General features: G+C 35.1%; 2 protein-coding genes across 3 annotated transcripts in view; both read left to right on the top strand.

Annotated features, from left to right (window-relative positions):
• Positions 1-5,190, top strand: part of LOC128218139 (integumentary mucin C.1-like) — a 28,020-nt gene extending 22,830 nt beyond the window's left edge. The window contains exon 4 of the mRNA XM_052925696.1: positions 4,487-5,190. Within this exon, the coding sequence (XP_052781656.1) occupies positions 4,487-4,563 (77 nt within the window). The 3' untranslated portion in view covers positions 4,564-5,190. The remainder of the gene's footprint in view (positions 1-4,486) is intronic.
• An 8,591-nt stretch (positions 5,191-13,781) lies between these two features.
• LOC128218100 (SCO-spondin-like) overlaps positions 13,782-25,936 on the top strand; it is a 61,430-nt gene continuing 49,275 nt past the window's right edge. For both annotated transcript variants that reach the window (XM_052925641.1, XM_052925642.1), the window contains exons 1-9: positions 13,782-13,832; positions 16,748-16,813; positions 17,469-17,528; positions 18,034-18,213; positions 20,875-21,027; positions 21,635-21,784; positions 22,433-22,474; positions 23,300-23,449; positions 24,907-25,077. In XM_052925641.1, coding sequence (XP_052781601.1) covers positions 13,811-13,832; positions 16,748-16,813; positions 17,469-17,528; positions 18,034-18,213; positions 20,875-21,027; positions 21,635-21,784; positions 22,433-22,474; positions 23,300-23,449; positions 24,907-25,077 — 994 coding nt within the window. In that variant the 5' untranslated portion in view covers positions 13,782-13,810. The remainder of the gene's footprint in view (positions 13,833-16,747; positions 16,814-17,468; positions 17,529-18,033; positions 18,214-20,874; positions 21,028-21,634; positions 21,785-22,432; positions 22,475-23,299; positions 23,450-24,906; positions 25,078-25,936) is intronic.

The raw sequence follows: 25,936 nt of genomic DNA, 5'->3' as shown, positions 1-25,936 counted from the left end.
TCACAAATATGAAATGGTTGTGTACAACTGAACATAAACATGTTTATCACGGAACTGTACTAACTGTATATGTAATAGTATAATTTATATAACAAACTCAAAATATCATACATGGGTATGTTGTCATACCACAGCTGTTGTTTTTGTCAAATATACAGTATACTTTTATATTATCAATGCAGTTTACAGTATTTGGTTAGCAATCGCTTCATTGTGTGCCTCTATATAAAAGAAAACTGTAGAAATAGACTATAGACTGAGGTATTTTTCATAGAAAATGACGTCATAGCTGTCATTTATTGTTCAATGTTTACAGGCGGTTCAATTTGATTGTAAATATTTATGTGCAAAATAATCAAAATATGTGCAAAGTGGGATATATTTCAACAAAGTAAGGTCGAGACCTGCAATTAAGTGTTGGTCTCGAACCATTGCATTGAATTTTGAAAGATTTTGGAATTATTTAAACGCGAAACAAGATAACTACATTCTTAAACTTCAGATTTCTTGTGTCACTGTTTTTGTACATGAATGATGAAATTTGTTCGTGGGAATATTTTTAATGTATTAATTTGTTCACACAGTGGTTATTGGCGATTTCTTACCTATGAATTCCTGTCTTCTATTGATATGGATGTAATGGAACAGTTTTCTATTTACGAAGTTTCAATTTGTCTTTAAAATCGACAAAATGAGTTGAGAATCGAGCGTTTTTTTATGTCTGGTCGGCCATCTTGATTCTTTTAACTGAGACGGTAAATCAAATTACCCACCTCTTGGAGGAGGGTAAATAGCTTGGTAAAATCTTAATTTTGTTTTATACAATTGCTTACCGCCAATTTACCAGAAAAATTCCGCCGGTAAAATATTACACTGGGTAAATCTGTTTATACAATTGGCTGCTGGTAGTAATTTTACTTTATAACGTTGAGGGCGCTTTTGAAAGGAAGAAAATTGTTATGAAATAATTTACTCAAACCGTTCATTCAGGTTAATTTTGTTATAGTTAAGCAGTTATGATTGCGCTGTGAAACATATTTAGCATTAGACTAGTATTGAAAAAGTTTTTCAGTCAAGTGAACCTTTTAAATTAATATCTTACAGATAAAAATGGTGTTTGTGTGAACTTCGCAAATCATATGTAGATAACTAGTTGTGCAAGAATATTTATAGATAACTAGTTACACTTTTAACCAAATGAATTTCGTTTTGGAGGGAGGGGCGCAAGTAAAAGGAATACGCCCTTATGTATCGCCCCACTATAACACCAAATCCTGGGCCGCCCATGCATGTGGCGGATCCGTGATCTAGTGGCAACCCAGGGGTCGCAGGTTCGATTCCCTGTCGCACCACTAAATATTATAATAATCGTCATCCGGAAGGAACGTTAAATGAGGGTAACTGGATAACAAGACAAGATTCGTGTTACCAGTTGCTAAGTGAACTTCGCAAATCATATGTAGATAACTAGTTGTGCAAGAATATTTATAGATAACTAGTTACACTTTTAACCAAATGAATTTCGTTTTGGAGGGAGGGGCGCAAGTAAAAGGAATACGCCCTTATGTATCGAACGAATATGACACCAAATCTTGGGCCGCCCATGCATGTGGCGGATCCGTGGTCTAGTGGCAACCCAGGAGTCACAGGTGCGATTTCCCCGTCGCACCACTAAATATTATACTCATCGTCATCCGGAAGGGACGTTAAATGAGGGTCCCCTGTGACACTGCTATGCACTGTTGCACGTTCAAGAACCAGGGTAGCTCTAACGAACACTCGTCGAATGGTCAAGGCCCGAGTACCCAACTATACATTAACTTACACACACATACCTATGCAAAACATATATGTTGACCAGGCAACAATTTAACATTTATTTAAAGTTACGGTTATCGGAACATTAGCTTTAATATTTGTGAGTCGGGTTTCTCACGGTAGTTTATTAACGTAGCATGTTTACATGCATGTACATGTAAATGACATTAGGCAAATATAACAAAAAAGGAAGAAGGAAAATAAAAAGCTTTTCAACTTCTATCTATTTTATTAGATGGTCCCATCTATGTTTCAAAAGCCGAAACGGGAAATAAATGACACTGGTAAAGGATGTGTCCTTTTGTCACTATATTTCATAAAGGCTCAATTAAAATGTAGATGTCAATATAATGTTCATATATACTTAAAAAACACTCATGTACTTGAATGATCTAATGATCTTATGTTTTTCTTTATATACCTTTTAAATGGGGATTTCAAAAGTCAGTTAATTGATATGGTTTGGTTTTAACTACTTGTTTGAGCTCGAATATGACAAAAGCTTATAGAATCACTCTCGTGACAGTTTCCTGGGTAGACACCAGGCCCCATTTTCTCGAAACGTCTTAAGTCCCTTATAACAGGATTAAGCTAAGCTCACTATTTTTGTCTTTCAATAATTTGCATAATATTTACTTCTTTAGGAGTTTTTATGCTTTAGAAAGGAAAAATCATTATGATAGTCACAAATAACCATTTTTCATATATCAAAATACAATTAAGAATGTACATTGCCTTATTGAGATAAGCTACTTAAGCCTGTTAAGCTTAAGAAGTTTCGAAAAATTGGGGCCAGTACTTGTGGCCGTTTGAGAGGCCATTAGAAAGTACTCGTGGAGGGACTGAACCCACAAAATCTGGGTTAAGAAACGTGCACCCATACCACTAGATCACTCTCATCCTGATATATAATCGAACCCTCAGCCTGTTGTGTGAGAGGCGGACATGTATACCAAAAGACTACTCTAATTCTCTTATATATTAAAGATATATTTCCACAATGTGTATGTAACCCTAAAGGCTGCACTCTCACATATTTATAGTTTAACAACTTCGTTTTATTTTTGTCCGTGAAAGAGCCAAATTCTGCGTCAATGTCTTGACAACAGTGATACAAGACTGCTGACAAAAGATCAGATAGATGTGTATCATATTTACGCTAGAATCTTATGTTAAATGGCTTAAAGCTTTGATAACGCTTTAAGAGAAATGAACTTTTCGGCAGTTTCCCAACCATTTTAGATCTATTTGTTGTATATGACTCAATTGAAGACAGTGATGCCGAAATCAGAGACAAGTGTAAAAACTAACTATTTGAGAGTGTAGTTTAATGCACATTGTTGTGATCTTGAAAGCACGAAGATCGAAAATTGCACATACGCTTCATAAGAATTGTTTTGAAAAATGTCCAAATGAAAATTACTTTTTTTACAGTAAACAGTCCATACCCGTGTGCGGATGGTTTTGTGTGTGAAAACAACGTCTGTAAAATACGTAAGTCATAACGATATTCGCATTCGAGTTTTAAACAAAAACAAATAATATACTTGTTTGCATAAAGAATTAAAAGCTGTCGCCGAGTTAACAAATTTTATTTTATTTTTTTATAAATAATTTGAATTCTTATTGAAAAATAAATGTTTGTGACATACTGCGCCCAACGATGGACCTAAGGTGTTCGCTGTAGCCTTTCTGTGCTCCATCTATTTTCTGTAAATCGCGAAAATGAACAGAAACATATACAAGGCAGCACTATTTAGCTGTATTATGCGCCCAGAGTGTTGATTTTGTAATTATCTTAAAAGATATGTTTGTCAATTTAGAAAACAAAATTCCAGTTTGCGGGGAGGAATATCACGGTACAAATAAATAACAATGTGGTGAGAAGGTTTGTTAGCGGTAAGGTAGCTCAGTTTGTAGAGTATTCGACCTTTAACAAAGTGGGGTATTGGGACACTGACACAAACATAAATCATAGAGGAAAAATAAACTGTAGTTATTTTGGTTTCTACAAATAGAAGATAGTCATGGCTAACGATCATTTAACTTTTAGCTGCGTCAGGGAATTGCACGGTACAACAAACAACCCCAGCACCGCCAACAACAACAGCAACGCCAACAACAACAGTGGCACAAGCAGGTTCTTCACCTGCTGCAGACACTTCTTCACCTGCTGTAGCAACTACAACACAACCCGCCGCGCCAACCACTGAAACAACTGCCCCTTCTACTGCTTCTACACCTAATGCGACAACAACACAACCTGTCGCTGGTCGGAGAAAGAGACAAGCACCTACACAGGAGTGTGTGGCCAATGCTCTTTGTCTTCTTGGCGGAGGGCAGTTGACATGTCACTGTAATCAAGGATATACCGACAGCAAGGTAACACAGAATTTATATTATGAATTTATATGATTATTTGTATTTCTTATTATATTAAACGATAACTAGTATGTCTTAATATGAATACAAATAAACATGCGCACATAATGTACATTTCTTATTTACGTCATACAAACGTGTGCACAGTATGTGTAGTGCAAGATTTGCTCGATGGTATATATACCAGACAGAAAAAAATATTATGTGTATTGATAGCATATTCCTCAAGTTAATATACATTAAATGCGTATCACCTTAATGTGCTTTTAAATGCGACATATTTCAGATAACGCAGGTTCCCAGTACAAGGCCAGCACATGGGTCGTATTTGGAGCTGCCATTCTACTGATGATGATTAAATAATCACAACCAATGAATAACGGACAAAAAATGTGTTGCTTTACTTTGTATACAAGACGTACTTCTCTGGTCGTATAGAAATATATGAACATTGTTGTCATAGAATTTCTGTGGATTTATTGTATTTTGCTATTTTGTATACAATATTTTTTTCTGAATGTCTGGAAACGTATGCATATGGCTGTTATAACATTCCTGTGGATTAATTGAGCGTTGTTCCTGGTTATTTGGTTCGTGATAATACATCAGTCTGATGACGCTATATGCTGAATAACAGACTTGCCATATACACCCCGAACCTAGAGCATGCTCTCTCCAGTTGATATGTCTGACGCTGTCATGCTGGTTTCGACCTTCATATAGCGGCCACCTTATCAACGAGCACACGGCCTTATATAGTAACATCATGAATTCCAATTGAATACAAAGGGTGTGGCAGATACGGAATTCAAATTTTCGTAACACTACATGTAGATAAACTTTAAGTAATTTGGCCAGCCCAATTATTTGTTCTAAAATGCACTTCATAATAACCATGATTTAAGGAATCGAATGATCCGCTCGTTGATATGATGACCTTGTTATCTTTATGCAATTGTTATCAACTCGCAATAAAATATAAAACTCTAAGCAGCTGTTACTTCCCTGTTGATGTATACATTATCACGTCCGCAAAAAAAATTAAGTAAATGAGATGATACGCGAAAAGACATTAAAAACATTTGTATCTCAAATTATTTCAATATTAATATTTTGCACTTATAAACAAAACATAGCGGTAATTAGAAAAAAAACTCTTAAAAATGAAATAATTTGAAATTTTACAGAGATATCTTCAATAAAAAAATAGTTTTTTTTTATATCTGAAATATTCGCGATGGAAACTGAAGAGACGATCTTAAAGCTGCACTCTCACAGATATACCATTTTTACAACATTTTTTTTATTTTCTGTCTTGGAAAAAGCATTTTTTGCGTAGATATCAGCAAACCAATGATATAAGAAAAATCAGATCATAGACTTTCATATTTTCGATCGGAAAATAAAAATCTGCGATCTACTTTTTTGTCAGCAGTCTTATATAACTGGTTTCCATGGATTTTCGCAAAAATTGGCTCGTTCAAAGACAAAAATAAAAAGTTGACAAAACGTTCAATCTGTGAGAGTGCAGCTCTTTTGTGTAACTTGATGACGTACTGCACAAAAGAAGTTCGCAAATGCACGTTTACATACAAGTAGTGTCTCACAAGCTCTGTGTTAACACTAACCAAACATAAAAGACTATGGCAGTAACAGAGAAAATAAACAAGAGACAAACAACTAGAGTACATCATGTTGGATATTTCCTTATGTTGAATGAATGTGGCTATAGATGTTTATTGATGCAATGTGTCCTGATATTTGTATAATCTGGTTCGCAGGAACATTGCTGCCATTCAATTTATTTATAGACGCGGTGTTTTATGGCGCTGTGATAAGAGAGTCGTTTGTTTGTATTAAACACACCGTCATTCATCATTCGTTTCACCGTGGAGCTGAGTTTGTTGACACCGAATGGATTTATTTGAAACAGCATTTTTGTTGTTTATTTGCGTTTATTTGGACAGTTCGTATGAATACACTGTTATAAGATGCGGTTACTGAATTTGCGTAGTTATTACACTAGTTATATATGAAAAATATTGCCTGTGGTGATATCACTCCTGCTTTGTAGACTATGTTATAAAGCCGGATATAATACCCGCAGGAAACCTACTTGTGAGTTTGTTTTGTGGTCACCAAGCGGAACAAGTTGATTTCCTCTGGGAACTCCGGTTTTCCCAACAACGCAAAACCATACTCTAGCAAAGCATCATGGAAACGAAAGTGACCAACCCTTACCCTATAATGTAATAGTAACGTGTTTTACAATCGCTATTAAATAAAACAGTTCAAGCTCATAATCATAGCCAAATATCATTTATTAATGTATGTCGGGGATTTTGGGTCACTGCGTTGGAACGGGAAAATGTGATTAACATAAAAAGAGCTTTTATTTTCGTAAAAAATAATATTCTTAGAAAGAATAGGAACCAAAATTCAACTGTTATACAAATTAAGAACGGAGCAATAATGGATGCACAAAAGAATGATGACCAGTTATGTATAATGAGGTCATTTTCCTCTTGACATGTTCCACCTTTATATTAAGCCACAGTCTCAAAGCCATTATGTTCCATTTCATTTGGCATTCTAACACAGTAGTGCATCTCAGATATATGTTACTTCATTGAATTATGGGTTTAGAATGACAGCTAGACCTCACCTTCCAAACGTTTCTTTGAAAATAAATGTAGCTTCCATGGCTTCCATGGGCATTTTTTCTAGGTTATCACATATTTAACCTCAGCTAATTTCTTTAGGTGAGTAACCGGCGTCCTTAGTCCACAAATGTTTTGAATAGATAGAAGTCTCAATAGCATGCCTGTTCTTTAGAATTTAGTAAGTTGACACAAATTTCTGTGAAATATTTTAAGTTCGTCGGAGTGATAGCAATTAATCTTCTTTATCATGTATAACGAAGTGTATATTGAGTGTGTTTTAACATGATTCTTATCAATCAAAACGACAGACAAAAGTGTTAATTGTCGTTAACTGAATATAGACTTGATGGTTGCTAACCGATGTGTCTTACAACTCTTACAAAAGTTCTTATATATCATAAGACGAATTTTGATGCAAGACATAATTTGAATGAATTAATCCAAGAGAGCGCCATGTTGTCGGAAACATGTTGTAGATTAAATAAAGAGACAAACATGTATCACCCACTCCCCGAAAGGCACTTTAAGTCAATTCGCGTCATATGTATTCGATATAACTTTAAGATATGCAGAAAATGTTGCATACACGTAAAGTCGGTATCAGGTGTGTAATTGCATTGTTAAAATAATTGTCTGCCAGTCAATGCGGGACGCGCTAAACTTGCATCTGTGTTTCTATCTACAATAATGAGCGATCAGGGATACCTTTTTTATTTTGACAATTCTTATGTATCCCTGTATCGAGTCTGCTATTGTAAAACATCGTCAAAAAACGCGTTGACGGCCATTTAGGTGGACTACCTGTGTTTCATGACATTTAAACTTACGACAGGTATGCCCTTAACTAATTAGCGATTTTTCAACCACAGTGCTTTCCCTTGACAAAGGAAATAACTTTTGCATCACACATTGTTTTCGTTATAGCTGTCTGGCTAACATTTCTTTATAAAAAATATTTTGTCAATGATGATATCACGAGAGTACGATGATGATGACGTGACAGAATGAGGTCCAAAACACGACAGTACGATGATGAAAACGCGACGGTATGAAAACGCGACAATACGATGATGAAAACGTGACAATTCGAAAATGATAACGCGATAATACGATGATGTAAACAGTACGATGATGATAACGCCACAATAGGATGATGAAAACACGACAGTACGATGATGATAACGCGATACTATGAAGATGAAAACACGACAGAACGATGGTGATAACGCGAAAGTAAGATGATTATAATGCAACAGTACGAAAATGATAACGCAATAATACGACGATGACATCTCAACAGTACGCAACAGTTAAGAAGACATTACGATACTTCGATAACGAAAACGCGGTATTACGATAGTGAAAGCGCGGCAGTACTATGTTGCAAACAAAGGAGTATATCGCATTAGCATCATGTCGTATTAGCGCGTTTTCGTGACCTTCCTGTCGGTTATCATGTAAATACTCTTCCGTTTTGGTTACAGCAGTTTTCATATTATGCATTGTCTTCGTGGTATTGTCGAGTATCGCGTTTCATATCAACTCATATGACAGCCGATGACCCTAACCGAATTCCGTATATGGCAGATAAGCGACAATATGCAACATTGATATAATGTAATCTAAACATCAGGTAGGGAGTGTTACTTTGTAACGTTGAAGGCATTTTGGAAATGAGATAATTATTATAAACATATTTTAGTTATAATATTGAATCAATTTAATTTTGTTAAAGGGGATGTACTCCGTATGATGAAATAGCGAAAAAAACATGTCGAAAGTGACATAAACTTGGTATCGATGTGTACAATGCATTGATACTTACTAACTAAGTACCACATAGTTTACAATTAATTTATTTTTCGCAGTTTTTTCGTACTTTTCCATTAAAAAGATTACTAGGTATGTATACCTAGTAGAATTCATTCCTTATGTATGATAGGCTGGTCGATATTATCACGTGATATTACCAAGTAAGGTATATAGCTTAAATATTCCAACCGTTTAGAGTGAGCCTTCGTAATGCATACAACACTTGCCTACAATTTGGGAGACACAAGTTCGAACTCGGTCTCCGACTCGATTTTTTTACATTTTGGTATTTTTTTACATTTATGATAAAAAGAGTAAAACATTTTAATACATAATTGTCCTGAGATCCGTTACAGAAAAAATCTTTTTTTGGTGCCAATCTGGTGAACAGTCCCTTTAAGACAATTTCAAAAGCCTTAAATTAAATGGGCAACACCCACAATATTGCTCTACGGGGCTTCCTCCAAAGGTTACATTTCATTTTTTTATGTATATTTATATACATGATGTTATCACCGCAAATGAATTTTGTGGAGGAAACAGTGGCATTTTGGCTATGTATCGGGCCTTACAGCCAAAGTTAATTAAAGCTGCACTCTCACAGCTTTACCGATTTTCCAACTTTTTTTATTTTTTGTCTTTGAATTAGATTGTTTTTTCGTAAATATCTGCAACCCAATGATATATTATTGATGACAAAAAATCAGATCGTAGATTTTCATATTTCCGTTCGACAATTAATGTTTTACGGCTAAAACCGTTACTAACGGTTTAAGAAAAATGCATAAAACATCAATTTTGGGACGGAAATATGAAATGCTGTGATCTAATCTTTTGTTCACAGTTTCTTTATATAGATTGTAAATTGCCAGAATATTTATTTGACTAACACAGAAAATTACTTTTTTCAGTTCAAAGTAAATGTAACACAACAATTACATGTTCGCTGAATTTGTATGTGAACGCAACATCTGTAAAATGTAAGTGATTCGTCATGATCTGCTCCATGATTTACCGCATGGAAAGTTTTTAACTGTCGTCATAATACACAAACTTCACTTTTTTCATCTAGATATAGAATCATATGCTTATAGGAAATATTTGTCAATGATTTGTTCGTGCTTCAATTAAAAACAAAACATGAAAAGAAGGTTATTTTGTACCTACATGTACCATTTATTATTTTGCAATGGATCACTTTACTTTCCAGCTGCGTCAGAAACTTGCACGGTACCAGAAACAACCGTCTTACTGCAAATAACAACGACAACAGCAGGTTCTTTAACAACACGAACAGGTTCTTCAACACCACCAGCAGGTTCTTTAACAACACCAGCAGGTTCTTTACCTGCTGCAGATTATACTACAACACAAAACACCTCGCCAACCACTTTAACAAGTACCCCTTTTACTACTCCTGCTACAATAACACCAACCCCAGATGGTGGCCGCAAGCTGAGAAAAGCAAATACCCAGGAGTCTGTGACAAACGCTCTATATGTTTCTAACGGAGGCCAGTTGAAGTGTTCCTGTATACACGGACACACCGCTGACAGTGACGGTTTTTGCCAACAAGGAAGAACAACATTAATAACATATTTCTATTAGTGGTAAGTAGTGTGTCTTGGGACAAATGGGAAGGTATGGCCATAAAAAACTTGTTAAGGCCTCCAGTAGACTGGTGTTCTTGTGAACTCGTGTTTCAATGACCGTTCCAATTGTATTAATGCAGTAAATACAATGTATTATACTATTGTGTCTCTTGTTCAATGTCAACTGGGCCTTTTTTGTGCCTCTAAACAGGTTGTCCCTGTAGTCTTTGACAAGATTTACTTTTTGCGTTTTTTTTCTTTATTTAGGATTGTTGGGATAAGAGTGAGTTTTGTGCACTTAAACTGGTTTAAACCCCCGGTAAATTTTCATTTTACTGACCGTTTCAAGGCGATACCTAACAATCCTTGATAAACATACCTAGTTTTTTATATATATAGTATGTATGCAATTTGCTGTTTGTGGAGTTTTGTTTTTCCATGTTTCTTGTTTGTGAATTTTTTTTATTTTTATGTTCTATATCTTTGGCGTTTACCCAGTTCCATAAAACCGGGTTTATATTTTTTTTTGCTACTGAGCTTGTTTCTGTAGTTTTTCGCATAAATATGCATTGTATTATTCATACGATATACATACTATTTACGTACAAGGTCTAGGTCAAAGTTTGTCAGTATTTGTAGTGCGAGCTAAGCTTTTATGTCACTATTATGTTTGTTAGACAGACAGAAGTATTACAAGCCCTAATATACAATGTAGCAAATGCTACTCTTTTTTATCTATGCAATGCTTCCACAACAGACACAGAGGGCAATAAGACATAAGCAATAATAATTATATATAGGGGATATTTGTATATGACGCTTTTCCGGTGACCCGGTTCACATCGAGTTTGGTGTGTAAATTCAATTTCAAGAAGTATCGTTTTAAATATGACTCATTTTCGTTTCAGATAATGCAGCAAATTCTTAATACAAGGCCAGCAAGTGGATCGCATTTGGAGCTGTCATCTTACTATTGATGATGAAATAACCGAGAGACGATATCTTGCTTTACTTTGGAAAACGTACACTGAATGTCTGGAAACGTACACTAAAGGTTGTTATACACTTTCCTGTGGAATTATTGTATGTTGATCTTGGTTCATGATAACACTTCAGTTTGATGACGCTTTATGTCCAAAAACAGACTTGCCATAATCATTGAACCTAGAGCATGCTCTCTGCAGGTGATAAAGTCTGACCCTGCCATGCTGGTTTCGACCTTCACATTGCGGCCACCTTATCAACGAGCGCACGGCCATATTATAGTAACATCACATATTCCAATTGAATATAAAGGGTGTGTCAGATATGGAATTCAAATTTTCATTTCGTAACACTACATGTAGATAAACTTTAAGTAATTTTGCCAGCCCAATTATCTGTTTTAAAATGCAATTCATAATAACCATGATTTAAGGAATCGAATGATCCGCTCGTTGATATGATGACCTTGTTATCTTTATGCAATTGTTATCAGAACGCAATAAAAATTAAAACTCCAGACAGCGGTTACTTCCCTTCGCGTTATACAGTTATCACGAACGCCAAGAATATCACTTTTGTACTATGATTAAACAAATCACATACAAGATTATTTCAAATATATAATTAATATTATAGATATGACTCTTTTAAAGTAAACAATACGGCATTGAGATAAACATCAATCGTAAGATAAATTACATAGCTAATTTGCAGAAATACCCCCCACCACCCTCTTTAAGGTAGATTGATGGTAAGGCTATTCAAAAATCTACTTTTTGATATATCTTATTATACCTTATTTTTTAGAGGTAACGACGAAAAGACGTATTCTTGAACAAGGCTCGCTGATACTCGTAAAACTGATTTCCTCGCCCGATCATACTTGTCATTTCTAACTTGTATCATATACACAGAACTTGATGACGTAGTTCACAAAAAGAAGTCCGCACGTACACGTTTCGATAGAAATAATGTTTCACCATATCTGTTTTATTAATACTTACCAAACACACTAGGAGAAGAAAACCGCAGAGACAATCAACAATAACACTACAAGCAATAATAAGTTTGTATAGAAGATATTAACAATAGTGGCAAGGACCTAAGCGACAATGAAACATTGACACACACATATAACATCACAATCACAAATACAAACATCACAAACAAATCACACCCTTATCAAAATTGCTTTTCCGTTAAATGGTGGAAACCTTGAAACGGTAACTGGAATTCAAGTTTATTGGGGGCTTAAACTAGTAGAACATAACCTCACACTTGTCTCATCATTTATCAATGATTACAAAATTAAAATATATAAGCCTCAACCGACCACGTATCAACTTGAAAAAATGAAAGAATAACGCGAAAATAACATATAATCTGACATATAATCTGATAAATTAAAATCAAGACCTCAACGACCGTATACCAACATCACCTGTAACAACTCCTCATTTATTGAGAATCAGCTGATTTGGGCACCAATGCTTTAAATTCAGTCATATATGACAACTCACATTCGAACACATCGCAATTGTTTTGAAAACTGCCGACAATTTTATTTTTGTTAAAGCGTTAAATTTAAAATAAGCTTTTAGCCATAAAACTTTCTAAATTTCAAGCATAAATATTTAAAATAACGGTCTAATCTTTTATCCGCAGTCTTATATCACCAGTTTTCAGAAATTAACGCAATATCTGGCTGATTCAAAAAGTTGTCAAAACTGTCTAGCTGTGAGAGTGCAACTGTAAGAGGTACGATAAAGTCATTCAAAGGCAACTATCAGACATAGCTCAACTGAACAATGTTTAAAATTGTGTCTTCATTTAGTCATATTGTCAGTACGAATTAAATTTATTATTGTTTTGTTTTGTATTTGTTTTGGTGCAAACTGTATTTGAAAACGTTGTACTATTTCCCCTGTTACATCATTAAATCGAAACGATACGAACTACAGATATAGTAGTGATATGCGGACTAATATATCTAGTGCACTTAATGTTCTGCTGGGGTTACATTGGCTTGGTCCAAATTCATGGCATTGTAATCACGAAGCTATGATTACAGTTTCATAATACGCAAACAGTTTGTGTACATATAAGAGGACTCAACAATCCCAAACATGAAACAGTCACAGATTCTTCACTGACAGTAAACTTCCATATAAACAAATGTCTGATTTATTTTGTCTCTAAAAGGATTATAAAAAAAACCCAAAGGATTTGGTTTTTTCACACTTAAATAAGTCACTTTCCAGTTGTTCATCTTTTACAATTATATGTTTCTTAAGAAAAAAAAACAATAGCGAATCATTCACTCATAGACACAAGTGCCAAGCCTTATATTACAGATATAAGCAAAAATCGTGCACAATCATTTCAATGTAATAGCTACAAATAGGAATTGAAGTCGTTCTGCACTGAATGAAAATACGTTAGGCAGCAGTGGGAACCGACCAATTGACTGATATAGAACAAATATAGATAAGGAATCTCATGCCGTCGTCGCATTCGTGTATGCATGCCAACCCAAAGACGCATGGCACTTTTTCGGTCATGGATTTTGTAAAATATATAGGTAAGCTATGATTTTCTTATTGTTATTATAATTGTTCATTTAAACGTCTTAACAAAAGTAAAGTTTATGACTTGAAATTTGGAAATTTTGGTTACAAATAGCTTATTGTTTGAAAAAATAATATCCGTTATGTAAGTAATGTACTGACCTATATTTTATCGCGTGACATAAAGAAGGTCAAAGAGCCATTATCATCGCCATTTTTGTTACATAGATCAAATTGAGTGATTTGCACTTTATTAAGCTATTTCTTTCAAAATCAATAACGAAACAAACCCGATATATCGCACTAAAAAGCAAATCGATGACGTAGCATATTTAAACAAGAGCTTTGTCTATTCGCTGCTTTGTTTAAGAACGGTATGCATCAATGATGTTACACGTCATATTTCAACCTTATATATTTAACACTATACTTGTCAAAATACAGAGTCGTATAATGAAAATGATTGTTCCATCATGTATAATATATATGTATATACGAAAGTTAAAAAAATATTCTTTTTCTTACTTTGATGAATTGCAAAATATATTTTATAGTGCATCCTCACTGCATGCTTTATTTGTAATATTGATAATATTATATGTACATATAACACAAAAAACTTTAAAGTTCACGTGTTATATAATATGTTCTGTGGTTTTCTGTTCTGTTCTGCTCTGCTCTGTTATATGTGTCAAATGACGTAATGGACGCGAACAACTGTGTAAATTATGAAGTCCATAGAACCAATCTTATTTGAGACTTGAATTAAAAAACCCAAGCTGTCCTAAACATTTACCAAAATGTCTAAGTAGATAAAGTGCCATAATAAAAAAGAAAAATCATGTGAATTATAAAAGCCATTGATTGAATAGTATGGGAGCCTTCCTTCGAAGTTGTCCTAAAACTTGAACCATTTTTTAAGTCGATCAAGGGCTATAGTATTATTTGTATTAAGTATAACATGGAGTTATGTAACCAAACTGTATGATGACCGTCAACAATAATGTGAAGTAAAAAGTCCGTTTTTTAATATATTTGTTTTGTATTTAGGATAATATGGAGTTATGTACCTTATTGTGTAATGGCCTTGAACAAATGTGTGAAGTATGAAGTGCATTGAATAAATGGTATTGGTGTTATAAGCGAAACAATCAAGTTGTCCTAAAACTCAAGCCAATTCTTCGCAGTCGATTTAGTGCCATAATATAGTTTGAATAAAGGATAGAATGGAGTTATGTAACCTAGTTGTTTGATGTCCGTCAACAATTGTGTAAAGTATAAAGTCCATTGAATAAATGGTTTAAGAGTTATTAATAAAATCCAAACTTGCCCATAAACTTAAGAAAAGCTTTCCTTGTCGATGAAGGGACATAATTTGCATTAAGGATAATATGGAGTTATGTGAATTGAGTGTGAAATAGCCTATATTAACTGTGTCAGGAATTAAGTGCACTGAGTTAGAGAAAAGTATCATTTTGCCCTAAACTTAAACTATTTTTAAGTCGATCAAGGGCCATAATTTGTATTTAGGAAAACATCGAGTTATGTAACGCAATTGTATGATGGCCATCAGCACTTGTGTGATGTATAAAAGCCATTAAATAAAGGGTATATGAGTTATTAGTGAAATCATAAATTGCCTTTTAACTTTCTTTGTCGATCAAGGGCCATGATCATATTTTGAATGGTGTTATGTTATTTGAGTGTAAGATAACCTGAGGTATGAAGTACATTCGATTATAAGTGGACAATATCGAGTTGCCCTGAACTTTAACCATTTTAAGTCGATCAAGGGCCATACTTTTCCATCGATGAAGAGTACAGGAAATTAATAGTGAAATACCAAGTTGCTCTGAAACTTAAACACAACTAACTTTGTCGTTCAAAGGCCATATTTGTATTTAGGATAATATAGAATTATGTAACATAATTGTGAGTTAACCTTGTACAACTGTGTTAAGTATGAAGTGCATTGCATGAACGATATTGGATTTATAGGTAAAATGTCATGTTGCTCTGAAACTTTAAACACATATTCTATGTCGATAGGGCCATAATTTGTTTTGAAGATATCATGGAGTTATGTAACCTAATTGTGAGATGGCCTCAAACAAGCATAAAATTCTATGAATTAACGGTATTGAAGGTATAAGTGAAAATGCCAAGTTGTCATTAAACTTCAACCAACTTTTCGATAAAGTGACATAATTTATATTTAAGATAACATGGAGTTCAAAATTTCAACCATTTTCTCTAAGTCGATCAAGGGCCATAATTTGCATCCATGATAAAAGGACGTAATGTAACTCTTTTAAAAACCTATTGCTAATGGATTGTGTTGATAAAAACATTTTGTCAGTATCTAAAAGAATACTATTTCTACACAAAGAACGTGCCTGTGTTATTGTTAAAAAAACAATTCAAACGGTCAAACACTTGTTTCACTACTAAACGACATAAAGGGACAAAATGCCACAATTCTAGTAAAAATACAAGAACCCCAGAATATTTTCCTAAAAATGCATTCAAATTGAAAATTGTTGTGTTTCAATTCGGAAAAACTTACAATATGACCGTATGTAATAAACGTTTAATTATTGATAGTAAAAGCATTTTATAAGATACCGTGCAATAAAAACATGATCCAGTGCATGCACAAACTTTTGTGCCGATGAAAAATGAGTGTTCTTCAACTGTTCGCCAGTTAATAATCCAAGGAGCTGATTAGCGAGCCCTTACTTTGAGCTCCTCAATTTACTGTAAAAAGTCTTTAAAAAAGTATAAGTATTATTTATCTTAATCAAATAAAACGATAACAAAATGACGTTCGATTTCGATATTTTTTTTTCTTATTTTACAATACACAATTGAATACCAGTACCAAGTTTTATTTCTAAAAGTAATTTAATACTGTTAAAATATATTCCAGGTTTACTTACATGCATCCTCACAACGGTTAACTGTCAACAAACAAGGCAACGACATACGGAGACAGGTACGCTTACTAATGCTTGTATTTTTGTGTTTGATAATAATTATCGTCGAATACTCCGCGTACACACTACGCTTTGCTTCGTTGTGTATGTAAGAAGTGTAACGGAAGAAAGTACCGTGGTTGCCGACGACGATAACCTTATTGATTTACCGACTTACTTATTATTTTTTTACTTAACTGCTTATTTTTATTTATTCATTTATTTATGTGTTAATTAATTATAAATGACTATTAATTTACGAACTATTTAATGTGGTGAACAGACTTGACCTTACTTGATGCACCAGTCAATTGTAACCACGCCAACACCCCCCTCCCTTAGGTCCGGGGGTATACCGGGGATCGCGGGGCACATGGGCCGTGTTTTACCTTCCAGGTAGCCTCGCAGTGCCGGGTGAATGCGGTGGTTTTGTTTTCGCACCTAAAATCGCGGGGAATGGGTCTCACCTATGACGTCCCGTGGGCATTTGGCGGGGATTTTACCAGGAGTTTGTCCCCGCAGGACGGTAATTTTACCTGTGATTGCCTGGACCGATAGTCAAAGTCCCCGCTATTCCCCGGAGCGGGGGTGGTGGATGGGGGACGTGGTAACAACCTACTGTTGCATCATCTACATGGTTTATTAATAATTTTACCCTACATTTCCATATTTCAGATGATTATTTGAGATCAGCAGACCAAACTCAGGGACAATATGAAAGAGCAATTCCAGCAAGTATGTACAAAACGTTAAAACCTTCCAACCTGCAGTAAGATAAGTATCGTCCATGGCCGCTCGTGTAAGAAAGGTTCATCTCAATGCGAGCGTAGGGTGTTTTGCGGAAAAGACGTTTTACACGAGCGGCCATGGTAGATGCTTTTTCTCCCACCATAGTTAAACAGAATAACAAAAAAAAAAATAGTGTTTTTCGTTGGAACTCTCTTGTGCGTTGTCGGTATTCCGGTTTCCCAGACAACATACTCGTGCAACATCGTACCAAAGTATGAAGGCGAATTAGAATGAGTTAATATAGCCTTTGTCACATACATTGTAACATGAATACCGTTTAAACTAGTTTTTATCGTATCAAAACGAATGTGATTGATTCTTTTTAAATGACTTTTTACAATCGCAGAAAATATCATGTTTGAAATTCATAAACGATCAGATATTCAAAATGTCCATGTTTGCTATTATATATAAAATTAAATCTTGCACCCATAAACCTCATATACTACAGTCTGGGGAAGCTGGCAATTGACCAACCCGTGTTCCGTGTCATGTGACGGCCAGGGATTCCTACAGCGGAACCGGGAGTGCTCCACGGGGTCGATCTCTGATTGCGAGAGGGGCGGCGGTCGCAGCTGGGAAGTCACGGTGTGTAATAACGGCCCGTGCACAACGCCGAGCGGACCCGCAGGTAACTAATATTTCAATTCTGATTGGTTCAAAATATTACATACGGGTATTCTCAACCAAATGATCTAACGTATACACATTTGAATTGGCGAAACATATAACTTATGGTAATGAGTAGTTTTGAAAAGAGTGCCGCGAATGATACGTCGATGTTCGAAGAAGAGGAATGTATAATTCGACATTGATTTAAGTCGGAGTTATCGGTCTTGCTTGACAAATTGCGTATTGTTCCCGGTAACATGTGGACCAAGTTAAAGTTGAATACCTTCAACTTTTTTTAGTTTAGCCCAAGGATAACGTTTTTGCTCATCAATGCCAACGACAAAGCGAATGACGACAAGGCTATTTCATTACCCATTGTGTTTTTATTCGAAAAAGGACGAACTTAATTTAAAAAAAATAATGATAACATTATGTATAATAATTCTCACCGACCTAATACTACGTCATTAAGATTATATTTAGAAAATAAGTTTGAAGAATTACAATACACTCAAGAAAGAATCGCTAAAGAAGTTACATCAGCTTTTGTTTAAAGTACGTGCCCGTGGTTCCACGAAGAGTCAGAAATTATTAAAGATTTGTGTTTTAAATATCAACTAATTACTATTTACTAATGAAATTAGAACTCTATCATTGATTGTTATTACAACAAGTGACAAACACTGATCTATTTGTTCCGAATATTGTTAGTAACGCTATTTAAAAAATTGGGGCTTGAATTTAAATTGTTATTTGTCAGTTGTTGTTTGTTATTTGTTCACAAAAGCAAGTTAAATAAACCAATTTAAACCATGTATAAAAGAAAAGGTTTCCATTATGAAATATGTGAGCGAGTCCCTTATTTTTTTTAGTTCTGAATTGCACTACACATACATGTACTTTTACCGCGCGTTCTCCTGGAAGGCGCCAGGTCCACGTGTGAGATTATTTTTGGTTAGGCCTAAATAAAAATATGTCCGTTTCGGGTAACCCTACCCTATCTATAAAAATGAGCCGACCCTAACTATTTTTTTCCGTTTCTTAGCAAAAAAATATTCGTTAGCGAATAGAGAGTTACGAAGGGCGGATTAATGCAGATTTTAATCAGAATTATTGTTTATATGATAAAACAAAGTCAGGCAATGACAGTAATGTAGGAAATACTGCCATGTGCAAGAAAACACCCTGAACTTACGACAGATTTTGAAATAAAAAATTAAAAAATCAAAAAAAAATCCCTACCTTCCCTACCTAGAAATTTTGGGAAGGTTACCCTAAACAAACATTTTTTGGGGGGCCTTACTGCTAGAGGAGAATCCGCGCATTTTATGAGAAGACTTGTAACACTCTTAATCAAAATCAGTAGATACACATGTATAACAAACATGAATTTTGACTGATAAACCTATAACTACTTACTAAATAATGCATTTATGGAAAATATTAATTATAACAGATAACAAGATTGTAGCCGTGAATTTAATAGCAGAAAGCGCAAAAATAGTAAATGATTGGTGAATGCTAAAAGATTTACTGTGGTCTACAATAGTCTCATAAGGTTGAAATACCGTGTTTATGCTCATTTCTTTTAAATTAAACTCGGTATCAATCATAAAAACCATTGTATTCGACATTTATTCATCCTTTTTGAAATATTAAAACAATACTATTAATTGTAGTAAATCTGATTTTGGAGTAACAGTGCATCTTTAAGGGTTTTCCACAGTGATAAAAGGGGGTTGGGAAGGCAAAAAATAAAATGTTTAAAAAGTTTTTTGTTGTTGTTTTAAGTTTTGAACTTTGAGTCACACTCTTTTTATACAACCTTTGCAACATGTTTTGGTGTACAAAGGAATTGAGAAAAAATAATAACGAAAGAAGTATTTATCAAATCTAGTCTCAAAACTTTTCAAGTTTATAAGAAAATTATGTCGACAATATAAATATCGTTTTGTGTGAAAATGCGCCAGACTACATATCCAACAATGCTTTAACGTGTGTTAGTAATATCTTGTAAACAGATTTACAACACAATAGTAAAACAATATTTTATAAAATTATTTTCCTGATTACATAAAAAGCGAATATATTTCTTAAGATAAAATTAATATATTTGAAGCCACAAGCCCTTATTCTTTGGTTAGAACTGAACATTTCGACACAAATACTTTTCTCATTTTGTAGAAAAAAAATACCCAAAAAAAGCAAATGCTTTTAAACAACAAAATGTATTTTGCTCAATTCCACAAAGCTGCACTCTCACAGATTTACCATTTTCACAACTTTTTCATTTTTTGTCTTGGAAAGAGCAAATTTTTGCGTAAAAATCTGCAAACCAATGATATAAGACTGCTGACAAAAATCAGATCGTAGATTTTCATATTTCCGTTCAAAAATTAATGTTTGATGGCTTAAACCTTTTAAGAAAAATGCATAAAACATCAATTTTTGAACTTAAATATAAAAATCTGCGATCTAATTTTTGTCAGCAGTCTTATATAACTGAATTCCATGGGTTTTCGCCAAAAATGGCTGGTTCCAAGACAAAAAATAAAAACAGTTGTCAAAACGTTCAATCTGTGAGAGTGCAGCTTTAATAAGTCTTTGCCGGATACATGCGGTGAAACATCTATGCAGTAGCACTTCAATTAAATAACCACTTCACCTATTTTAATTACAGCCTGGAGCCCATGGACGGAGAAGCAAAGTTGCTCCGTGACCTGTGACGGCGGCTACAAGGAGCTGGTGCGCACGTGCTCCACCGGCAACTACAACGACTGTAAGGGCCAATACTGGAGCGTCCAGGGCTGCAACAAGGAACCTTGCAGTCCAGGTAGGGAACTAGGGCGTAATATCTATACCTGAGTTGTCCATTTCTGTAATGAACGGCCTTTCGGCATTTGCGAATATTTTTCGATGATGAACGAAACAACTTCGGATATGTTCGGGTCGCGAATCAGTGCGTATTTATTCTTCAGTGAAATGAAATTTTATATTCACAACTCTGGAAATCAATAATGAACTTTTGGTGTAAAATAGGTTATGAATTGCGTGATAGCAGTCATTATCAGGGATATGAATGCAGTTCGGCTATTTATCCCTGAAATAAAAACTCTTTGGTTTAGACTCGTTTTTTTGGGAGGGTGACAAATCGGCTCCTTACCAAATCTTGCTACTACCTAAATCGGCTCCTGAGACATTTCGGCCCTTAAAAAATAATGACTCGACACATTTCGGACCGTTTCTTATTTTCAACAGAGACATTCGGCCCCTTATTTCAAATATATTAAAAATAGAAGAAATGTTTTAAAGTGATTTAACTATTGCTTCCTTATCAACATGGCTGGAATGGGGAGCGCAGTGTGACATGCGGGTCGCGGTGGCTACGCGCTTCCGGAACTGTTCGTAGTTAAAGCTGCTCATAAAACTATCTTCATCAGAATGGCTGGAATGGGGCGCGCAGTCCTCGTGTAGTATGACATGCGGGCTGGGTGTGGCGGCGCGCTACCGGACATGCAACTCTGGGAGCCTAACAGACTGTACAGGGAAGTCGTACCTACTCGAGGCTTGCCAAGTCAAGGCATGTGAAGGTGGGCTGCCATTGTTTTGTTTCCCATTCTTACATGTGATCAATGTCCACTACCGTGCTTTTTACATAACACACGGACTCTTACTATTTGCAATTTGCCCTTCCTTGTTCGCTAATGAACTAACTGTATTGCGTTTGAAATTTGAATTTTATTTTTCAATTGTGCACGTGACAAAACATGTCAAATTTTAAATTTGCTTTCGTGCATATTTTTAACATTATGGAATATATCACAAGCGAGCGTAGCGTAACTAATACCTAGTATGAAGTACATAAAATGTTCGCTAGCTAATGTATACCAACACAATGACTAAGATGAAATTCAGTGTGCGAGAAGAGAAGGATATTAAGTGCAGTATTTTATCTAAATATGCAACAGCAATCATTAGAATAGTTTAAGTACAAGTCTTAATATTGACATCAAGAAAAAAATATATTTGCACTTGGTATCACTTAAATCTTCTGTACACATGATTAGATTTATAGTCCGTTTCAAAAAATCCGTAGAGCTAAGTTGAGCTTATGTTGTTCTGTTTGCAACTGATGGACTTAAGTATAGACTGATTTAACTATAACCATCCCGGAAGACCAAGCAGCGCTCTTTTCGTCACTGATAAACTTAAATAAATGCAAGTTTTCTCTCTTTTAGCACCTTCAACCACGCCTGCACCTACCACTCTTCAGCCAGCTTGTAAGTAGAGCTGGCGTCGATTTGCCATAAAAATAGTTATTAAATATATATATTTTTCATTTGGAACAAAAGCGAAAAACGGATAGATAGTGCATTCATGAATAAATGCATCAATTCAAACGTGCAAAAAATAGTCAATTCCAAATATTGAATTTTGTCAGCATCCTTAGATTAAGATCTAAAAAATAAGATTTATATTAATATCGCAGAAAAATTATGACAAAATAAAGCCGCATAAAAGAAATCACCACATTTAAACAATATGATTTATCTGGCTTTGTGATCGTTATCTGCGGCTGAATCTAGGAAAAAAAATAACCTTGGCCATAGCGCAAATATTGTTCAAAGAAACTCGGGTGGGGCGCCGCAAAGTTGAACCCATAAGCTACGCCCTCTTAAGTCAATTAATGAATCATAACATTGTCATTAATACGTGCAATATAATAATACTGTCATGACTACGCCATTGTAAAATAAGTTCATTACATTATTCAAACTTCATGGAATTGACCTATGTATAAGTTAGATAACATGAATTAAAATGTTAATGATTAAGAATGGGCGGAGTGAGCGTATCAAACGAGCCCTTCTTAATACTTAAACGTTTAATTCAAATGATCTAACTGACTTATAATAAAATCTCATTCGCTGATACATTGTCAACGCAAAATCTGACGCAGGGAGTGTGTATTGAATGAGTGACAGCGGGCGGATCTTTATAACATCAGCTAAAGTTGAACTTCTTAATGATTAAGCTTCGGACTTAATGATTGTCTTTCTGTTATTTCATTGGCTGTAAATGTAGGTTGTATCCTTATATAACAGCGTGGACGGCATGGCACACATACATCCAGTGCTCTAAGACTTGCGGGGTCGGGTTCGGGGAGCGGGTCAGGGAGTGTTCTTCCGGTAACAATAATGACTGCGTAGGTAATGCATGGGACGTCTCTTCCTGTAACATCGCCGACTGCAGCGGTAAGCCATACTCAGTTTTTTATAATATTATTTAGGCGAGGATAGAGTAAATTTGTATATTATGTTATTAATTAGGTAATTTCATATTGGCCAAGTTATTTGTCCGATTTAACTGTATTTGCATGAGCCCGAAAGGGTCCATTTCCCAAATCCGATATTTGGCGAGTTTTATAGCCAATCAAAACGGAGGAAACTCATATTGGCCGAGTTTGGTCGATATTTGCCGAGTTTGGTCGATATTAGCCGAGTTTGCTCGATATTGGCCGAGTTTGCTCGATATTGACCGAGTTTTGGCATATATTGTCGTCATTTGTCTGGTATTGGTAACGCGATTGTCCCCGTATCGCGTCAAATACGTAATAGTTGATTAATAGAATTGTGTATGAGGTGAACTTAGTTTAGAAGTTCAAGAAAATACAGTCGAGCTCCGTTGGTTCGACTGTGTACGGACATACCATTAATAAAAATCGTCTTAAAAAGTATTAAACTTTACCGTAATGGTAATTATCACGGCATAATCATCCAACTCATTTTACTTTAACAAGTCAATGCTTAATGAACAAAGTCTTGAATAGTATTGAAAAATAATCAACTCTTTCCACGTGGCAGCGAAGTTTTTTTTCAACCTAAAATGGTTTACACTCGAAACTCGCTATGTTGAACTCGATTATCTCGATGTACTGGTTATTTCAAACTTTCTTTAGAAATGTGTTGGGATAAGTTATACGTTTTTACATTATTAAGGTTATATCGAATCTTTATTATCTCGAATATTTTTACCGAGGACCCAGCAACTTCGAGATATCTCGTTTTGACTGTAGGTAAAATAGGGAAATTATTGTTTACCAACATATGCAACTACTTAAGATATGTCTAAGTACAGAAATGGAAATAGATCGCTAGATCGGAAGAAAAATGATAGCATTATAATAAATAAACAATGTGTGTATATCACGTGATAAATTGCGTCATAAACGCTACGTCGGAAGGCAATATTTTGCTTCGAATGAAGACTTTAAACAAAGATAACTTTACGATTTCTCTCCATTTTAAATGAAACAGCGTAGTTTACGCCGCTGACGGAGCCCCGCCTTCGGTCTTAACAAGAGTTTGATTGAGAGTTTAGTTTCTTGAAGCACTTCGACAAACCTTTTCACAATACGGCCGTCTGACGGAGCACTGTCAAAACATTATTTTGGAAACAGGTTTGTCGAAGTGTTTGATGAAACTAATCACCTTATCAAACTTCGGTATTAAAACGAAGCCGGTGCTCTTTAAGCGGCATAGACTGCCCTTTGTTTTATTCAAAATGGTGCAGTAAAAGAAAAAAATATCTTTGATTTAAGTATTCATTATAAGCAAAATGTTGCCTTCCGACGTAGAATCTACATGACGTAATTTTTCACGTGGTATACAAACACTGAATACATAAATAATAATAAATACCCTATCACCAGTGGACGGTACCTGGGCGGAGTGGAGCACATGGACTTCATGTCCGGTCACGTGCGGCACGGATCGAGTGACCCGAAACCGGAGCTGCTCGTACGGGGACGGAGGGACCCCGGGAAAACCGTGTGAGGGCGACAGCACCGAGAGTCGAGACTGCAACACGGGCGTTTGTCCTGGTAACATATTATTACAGTATTGTTACAATGTTTTATCGAAGTAAAGTTCACACCAGTAAGTGTGCGAACTTGGACTTTGGAATTAGTCAAAGTCATGCGCAGAGGTAAGTGAAACGGACGTATGACCCTCTTTGTGTAAGGTTTTGACGATACATGCCTCAATTTCTCGATACATCTTACGTCTCCTTTTACAGGACCAAGCTCAGCACACTATTTCTTATTTAGTATAAACTGTGTTATATTATCTGTTTTAATGCGTTTGCGACTTTAAAAGGATTAAATACGTGATACAAAAAATAAACTACTTTTTGTTTTGCAAAAGCATATACATTTCAGTGAGTAATTGAAATAATATACGTAAGCTAGTTACGCTTAGAAGCTTTTGAATAATTCGGGTTTGGCTAAAGATTATAAGTATCATCCCAATCTGAGTGTATTTTTTTGCGGAAAATCCCGAACACCCTGCGCGAGGGTTTGGATGAACTGTTCTTACACGAGCGGCCATGGTAGATGCTTTCCCTCCAACCTCAGTTAATTAAAATATTGTGAACTGTATGTTTTTCGCTGGAACTCTTTTGTATATATTGAAAAATGTAGTTCCATGCGACTGCTGTTTTATCTTTGCCTGTAGACAAGATGGTAATAATATACCATGGCTAGCAATAACAACGTAACGTCGTTTTTTACACTTCCCTATTCTGCACAATGCTAATACCACTCCTCACTCCAATGGATATTACTCCTGCAAACATTTATACTTACTGCCGAAAATGGTACCAAAATAATCATGAATAAATCATCTATCAACTGTAGTACGGGTTTTATCTAATTATGTGAAACAAAATAAAACGAGCAAAAA

The sequence above is a fragment of the Mya arenaria genome, chromosome 14, assembly GCF_026914265.1.
Source record: "Mya arenaria isolate MELC-2E11 chromosome 14, ASM2691426v1".
Lineage (NCBI taxonomy): Eukaryota > Metazoa > Mollusca > Bivalvia > Myida > Myidae > Mya > Mya arenaria.
The sequence above is the reverse complement of the archived record's forward strand: the minus strand, read 5'-3'. Positions and strand labels throughout refer to the sequence as shown.